Source organism: Ranitomeya imitator, chromosome 4 (assembly GCF_032444005.1).
Source record: "Ranitomeya imitator isolate aRanImi1 chromosome 4, aRanImi1.pri, whole genome shotgun sequence".
NCBI classification, from domain to species: domain Eukaryota; kingdom Metazoa; phylum Chordata; class Amphibia; order Anura; family Dendrobatidae; genus Ranitomeya; species Ranitomeya imitator.
The window spans coordinates 428,409,197-428,416,530 of NC_091285.1; the positions used below are offsets into that span (position 1 = coordinate 428,409,197).

At 44.6% G+C, this 7,334-nt stretch overlaps 1 protein-coding gene across 2 annotated transcripts in view; it reads right to left on the reverse strand.

Annotated features, from left to right (window-relative positions):
- Positions 1-4,373, reverse strand: part of LOC138676331 (17-beta-hydroxysteroid dehydrogenase type 3-like) — a 100,577-nt gene extending 96,204 nt beyond the window's left edge. Inside the window, exon 1 of one of the 2 annotated variants that reach the window (XM_069765518.1) lies at positions 4,169-4,373. In XM_069765518.1, the coding sequence (XP_069621619.1) occupies positions 4,169-4,337 (169 nt within the window). In that variant the 5' untranslated portion in view covers positions 4,338-4,373. The remainder of the gene's footprint in view (positions 1-4,168) is intronic. The other variant, XM_069765517.1, reaches the window with a different exon arrangement.
- Positions 4,374-7,334: the final 2,961 nt, after the last annotated feature.

Consider the following 7,334-nt stretch of genomic DNA (forward strand, 5'->3'; position numbering starts at 1 on the left):
AGTTGGGTCAGGGGTGTAGAGACGGTGTGTTACACTCCAAGGTGTTCCCCAGGTTGCCTCTCCATTGCTTCAATCTTCATGCTCGTCTTAAGTAGTTGTTGAAACAACACTACATTAGGCCTACAAGTTGGGTCTCGGGTGGAGAGACGGTGTCTTCCGCTCCAAGGTGTTCCCCAGGTTGCCTCTCCATTGCTTCAATCTTCTGGCTCTTCTTAAGTAGTTGTTGAAAACAACACTGCATGCGGCCTACAAGTTGGGTCTGGGGTGTAGAGATGGTGTCTTCCGCTACAAGGTGTTCTCCAGGATTCCTCTCCATAGCTTCAATCTTCATGCTCGTCTTAAGTAGTTGTTGAAACAACACTACATTAGGCCTACAAGTTGGGTCTGGGTCGTAGAGACGTTGTCTGCCGCTCCAAGGTGTTCTCCAGGTTGCCACATAATCGAAGCTGCATAGAGCCTATTTTGTAATTTTACGCCTACAAAGTCTTTCTGCGGTCCCTCCTTCCAATTGTCCTCCACTGAGCACAACAATGCAGAACGTGTACCCATGTAACCTTTTTTAAACCAGCGTCGAGCCAACTTTGTGGTTTAAGGCCTACTTGTAGTGTCTGGCTGCGCCACTCAATACAGCTGTCCTCTTTACAAAAAATGACCTACAATTATCTGGTTTTCAGCCTATCGGGATTTTAAAACTGCAGTGGGCCTACTAGTTGGGTTGGGGCCTTCTATCTGTGTCTGCAGCTCCTTGCTGTTCTCCTACAGTGAACAAAGCTGTGCCGACTGTTTACTACTCTTGCCAATTTTGAACTGCATTTAGACTACTTACAGATTTGGACCTACTCTCTGTGTCAGCCTCTCATTCCAGTTGTCCTCCACTGAACAAAACAATGCCCCCTGGTTAGTCCTGTTACCAATTTTGAACTGCATTTAGCCCACTTTATTCTTTGGGCCTATATCTGTGTTTCCTCCTCATCCTGCCCATTGCCCAGCCAGTGATAGATGAGTCTGCTGGTACATTGACCCATAACTAGTGTTGAGCATTCCGATACCGCAAGTATCGGGTATCGGCCGATACTTGCGGTATCGGAATTCCGATACCGAGATCCGATACTTTTGTGGTATCGGGTATCGGTATCGGATACATAGAGATGTGTAAAATAAAGAATTAAAATAAAAAATATTGATATATTTACCTCTCCGGCGGCCCCTGGACTCAGCGCGGGTAACCGGCAGGCTTCGTTGTTCAAAATCAGCGCTTTTAGGACCTGAGAATCACGTCCCGGCTTCTGATTGGTCGCGGGCCGCCCATGTGACCGCCACGCGACCAATCACAAGCCGCGACGTCACCGCAAGCTATTAACGCGCTCATTTTTAAAAATGAGCGCGTTAATGGCTTTCAAAGACGTAGCGGCTTGTGATTGGTCGCGGCCACGCGACCAATCACAAGCCGCGACGTCACCGCAAGCTATTAACGCGCTCATTTTTAAAAATGAGCGCGTTAATGGCTTTCAAAGACGTAGCGGCTTGTGATTGGTCGCGGCCACGCGACCAATCACAAGCCGCGACGTCACCGCACGCTATTAACGCGCTCATTTTTAAAAATGAGCGCGTTAATGGCTTTCAAAGACGTAGCGGCTTGTGATTGGTCGCGGCCACGCGACCAATCACAAGCCGCGACGTCACCGCACGCTATTAACGCGCTCATTTTTAAAAATGAGCGCGTTAATGGCTTTCAAAAACGTAGCGGCTTGTGATTGGTCGCGGCCACGCGACCAATCACAAGCCGCTACGTCTTTGAAAGTCATTAACGCGCTCATTTTTAAAAATGAGCGCGTTAATAGCTTGCGGTGACGTCGCGGCTTGTGATTGGTCGCGTGGCCGCGACCAATCACAAGCCGCTACGTCTTTGAAAGTCATTACCGCGCTCATTTTTAAAAATGAGCGCGTTAATAGCTTGCGGTGACGTCGCGGCTTGTGATTGGTCGCGTGGCGGTCACATGGGCAGCTCGCGACCAATCAGAAGCCGGGACGTGATTCTCAGGTCCTAAAAGCGCTGATTTTGAACAACGAAGCCTGCCGGTTACCCGCGCTGAGTTCAGGGGCCGCCGGAGAGGTAAATATATCAATATTTTTTATTTTAATTCTTTATTTTACACATCCCTATGGATCCCAGGGCCTGAAGGAGAGTTTCCTCTCCTTCAGACCCTGGGAACCATTAGAATACCTTCCGATACTTGATGTCCCATTGACTTGTATTGGTATCGGATATCGGTATCGGCGATATCCGATATTTTTCGGGTATCGGCCGATACTATCCGATACCGATACTTTCAAGTATCGGACGGTATCGCTCAACACTACCCATAACGCAACATTCCCCGTGCACGCTACACTGCAAGATTGTGACCCTGCTGAAAGTCAGGTTCCCCTTCCCGCATACCATACCACCTTACACGGGGACAAAGAGGAAGGTGCAGATAAAGGTGCAGGTTCCTTCATCAGGTGGGGGGAGGAATACTCGTTGGTGACGTCACTGACACAGGGCCCCTCATAGTACGCAAAAGTGTTGCTGCCGGTGGGAGGCGCCCCCGCCGTGCAAACACACCGCTGTACTTTGAGGGGCCCTGTGCCAGTGCCAATGCCAACGAGGGCCCCCCCCCTGCTTGCTCAGGATCACAGCACTTGCAAAGTTGAAATACTTATCTCTCCCTGCTCCACTGCCGTGACGTGGTCCAGATTTACTGGGCCCACTAAATACTTGAACCGGCCCTACCCCCCACAACTTTAGCCAAATGACCCCCAATTTCCAATGCCTAACTATTATTATAAGGGAAATTAAGATTGACAAGCTTCATTAGGAAGAATGGATGGTTTTGACATTAAAATGGGCACTCTAGGTGTTTTCCTGGCCCCCACTCACTGCCGACTATGCCGCCCCATTGACTTGCATTGGGTTTCGTGTTTCGGTCGATCCCGGCTTTACGTCATAATCGGCCGATTTCACTCGACCCGACTTTTGAGATAGTCGGGTTTCGCGAAACCCGACTCGACTCTAAAAAGGTCAAGGTCGCTCAACTCTACTGGCGACATCTACAGCTCTTCTTTTGATTACCCAGCCTTGCGTGTCATCACATATACGTCACACCGCAATGATATCACTGTGCCGGTCCGTCTAATTAAAAGAGGAGCTTCAGATGTCATCATGTAAGAGGTGATTTTCATGGCTTCTGCCCACATACAGTATTACTGACGTGGTTGATTGACCGTTTCTTATGAATCTATTCGGAGCAACTCTAACCTTTTGCTTTTATCACAATAGTTTTTCTAATAGAAAAATATTCCAGGTCATAGCTTATTATAATTTTACATTTTCTTAAATGGAAAATCCTGTATTGACAGTTCTTAAATGCTGTATTAATTGTCAAATCTGAGCAATGAACATACATTTTATTTGATGCGAAGCCTGTATGCAGGGTTGACAACCGTCCAGAAATTCCTGGACAGTCCAAAAAATAGGTTACTTTTTTGCCCTGTTCATAAAAAAAATTGAGGCGTTCATGATTTCTGTGAGGCTTAACAAATTTATTCAGATTTTTTGCCTGTATTTATCATTAGATTACAGATTACAGTGAATGCAGCCGATACCTCTATATCAGAATTATAGCCCGTGGGCATGTATAATTAATAATCATATTGATTTATTATGGTTTTCCAGTGTGTCTGTAAAAAATGTTATCTGTCAGTGATTTTTTGATAATACATCATAAAGAAGCTTACAGAATATAAAACAATAAAGTAAATGGGACTCATCTGAAAATTGTGAAGAACAAAATATTGTGATTTTCACAAGTGAAGAATGCCTTCAGCACAACACTCGAAGAGTTAAGAAGATGAATATGTGGTGCCACTAGTATCAAAATTCTTATAAAGCTCCAGAGAAAAAAGGCAAGTAATACTTTTGCAGTAACAGCAGTAACGTTAAGTACTCTACATACTGCATGGAAGACCTGTCATATACAATAGTACTGTCACACATTGTAGCTGTCACCAACACTGAACGCCATGCAAAAAATTCTCTATGTACTTGATGCATTTAGCCCAGAAAAAAATACAAAATTGACAACTTAAAATCACAAACCGGACTACATAACAGTAGAAGCTTCATTACCTGCCCACTGTCCATACTGTGTCAGGTCCGTCCTCCACAACCGGGATAGAACGTGGCTTCTCAGCCCACGTATCACCTTCCATGTGTGCGATATTATTATATAAGCAGCTGCCAATATTGCAAATAGGGTGAACCCCTGTGTGCCCAGACAGGACTCCTCTCCTGCCATGCTGCCACTGAGTACAGAGAGAGGAGGCAAACTAGGAAGTGCTGGGCAAGGTCCTCCTCTCTCGCAGTGTTCCACTATCTCATATTGCAGACACACCAGTACACACATGTATCTGAATCGATATTACACTGACAATTCAGGCAGAGATATATAAGTATGGGTATAGTAAAAGAATGTCAGATCTATTCCAATGAAAGAAATGGCAATGCAATATTCTAATAATGGAAAAGATATGAATATATTCCAGAATATCTCACTCCTACTAATTACACCTTCGAAATTCTAGTTTGGTTAGGTTCACATGAGCGTATAAAAAAATCAGTCTGAGTTTCATCCAGAGTTTTTTACTTGTCATCTGTGTGCCATATGTTTTTTTTATTAACCATTTACAAGACCATTTACAGTTTCCTATGTTACAGAATTGCAATATACTTTGTCTCCTTATGCCATCCGATGTTTTTCGCACGCCCATAGACTTGAATGGGTAAGTCTCATCCAGATTGCAGTAGAAACTAGTGCATGCTGAGATTTTTTTCACATGCAAATTCATTCAGTGAAAAAAAAAAATCGCTCATCGGCACTGCCCCATTGAATAACACTGGTGTGAGTGCCATCTGTTTTTTTCTCTGACAGAACTTGGAAAGAAAATATGGTCCTTTGAACAAGCCCTTTCTCAGATATTTTCCGATATTTTACATGTGGTGTTGCAAGGATTATATATGAATAAGTATTTGATCCCCTACCAACCATTAAGGCTATGTGCACACATTGCGGATTTTGCTGCGGATCTGCAGCTGTGGGTCTGCAGCAGCTTTCCATGCGTTTACAGTACAATCTAAACCTATGGAAAACGCAATCCGCAGTGCCCATGCTGCGGAAAAAAAGTGCGGAAACGCTGCGGTTTACATTCCGCAGCATGTCAATTCTTAGTGCGGATTCCACAGCGGTTTACACCTGCTCCATAATAGGAATCCGCAGGTATAAAACCGCAGGTGGAATCCGCACAAAATCCACATAAAATCCGCGGTAAGTCCGCAGTAAATCTGCAGGTAAAAGGCAGTGCCTTTTACCTGCAGATTTATGAAATCCGCTGTGGAAAAATCCGCAGAGCTAAAAATTACATGTGCACATACCCTTAGGCCGGCGCCACACTCAGCGTAGGTAAATATGGTGCGTAATTTACGGCCGTAATGCGCAGAAAAAATCCTGAAATGTTGATCTGTATGTAATCCGTAGGCAAGGTGTGGTCGCGTATTTTGCGCATGTAATGTTGCGTATGTAATCCGTATGACATCCGTAATGCGTTTTTTTCATGTAACCTGCCAAAATGGACATTTAACGGTTTTGGAGGCTGTAATTAATTTAAATAAGCCTCATCAACCCTATTTAAGGCCTCTACAACAGGTGGAACCCTCCCATATGGCCATTTTGTGGTTGTGCATCTGTTGGTATGTTGTGGTAATGTTTGCACCATGTCTGACCTACTGCACTTCACCCCAACTCAGTGGTTTTGTTTAACTGGGTCTTGTCGCGTCGGTTTGGCCAGCCATACCCTGTGATTGTAGATCCGCGAAGGAGGAGAAGAAGAATGTGGGTGCATCCTCTTTTGACTCAACGTCTTACTAAAGGCTATTTTCAAAGGCTCTATACAGCTCTGCGGGCACATCCAGGAGACAGTACATCCAGGCCTCACGTATCAGGACACCAGGATGCGAAAAAACATATCAGCAGAGGAGCGTCTTCTCCTTACCTTACGGTATGTATTCAACATCTTCACATAATGTACAGTATGTTGATGATGTTTTATTTTTCAGGGTTGTTTGCTATCAGCTATTTCTAAATATATATGGTTTCCTTAGGATAAAACCACACTAAAAATATCTATTTTTAATGTTCTACTTATGTATACTAGGTACAGATAGATGTTTTTCATTCATATTCCTGTTTTTTTAGAAACCAACATACTTGTGCTTTATCATGTGTTGTCTAAACTATTGTTACCGAACTAATATGTTTTTTGTGTCCTTTCAGCTTCCTGTCAACTGGCTTGTCTTATGCGGGATTACACCTGGAGTTTCTCATTGGTCGCTCCACCATTTCTGGCATTGTGTGTTCCACATGTATTCAAATATGGGACAAACTCCATGAACTTGTAATGCCTGAGCCAAAAATGGCTGATCGGCTAAAAATAGCCCGTGGGTTCAATGACACCTGTGACTTCCCACACTGCATTGGAGCCCTGGATGGGAAACTGTTGTGATAGGCATTTCAGTATCACAATGGACATAGCGGTCAGAGCACATACAGTGATCTGACAATAACCCAAAATAATAGAACGAGCTCTGAGACGTGGGAACTCTGCAGACCGCAATCCCTAATCCTCTCCAAACAACACTAGAGGCAGCCGTGGATTGCGCCTAACTCTGTCTATGCAACTCGGCACAGCCTGAGAAACTAACTAGCCTGAAGATAGAAAATAAGCCTACCTTGCCTCAGAGAAATACCCCAAAGGAAAAGGCAGCCCCCCACATATAATGACTGTGAGTTAAGATGAAAAGACAAACGTAGGGATGAAATAGATTCAGCAAAGTGAGGCCCGACTTTCTTAACAGAGCGAGGATAGGAAAGATAACTTTGCGGTCTACACAAAACCCTAAAGAAAACCACGCAAAGGGGGCAAAAAGACCCTCCGTACCGAACTAACGGCACGGAGGTACACCCTTTGCGTCCCAGAGCTTCCAGCAAAACAATTAGACAAGCTGGACAGAAAAAATAGCAAACAAATAGCAAAGAAGAACTTAGCTATGCAGAGCAGCAGGCCACAGGAATGATCCAGGGAAAAACAAGTCCAACACTGGAACATTGACAGGAAGCATGGATCAAAGCATTAGGTGGAGTTAAGTAGAGAAGCACCTAACGACCTCACCAGATCACCTGAGGGAGGAAACTCAGAAGCCGCAGTACCACTTTCCTCCACAAACGGAAGCTCCCAGAGAG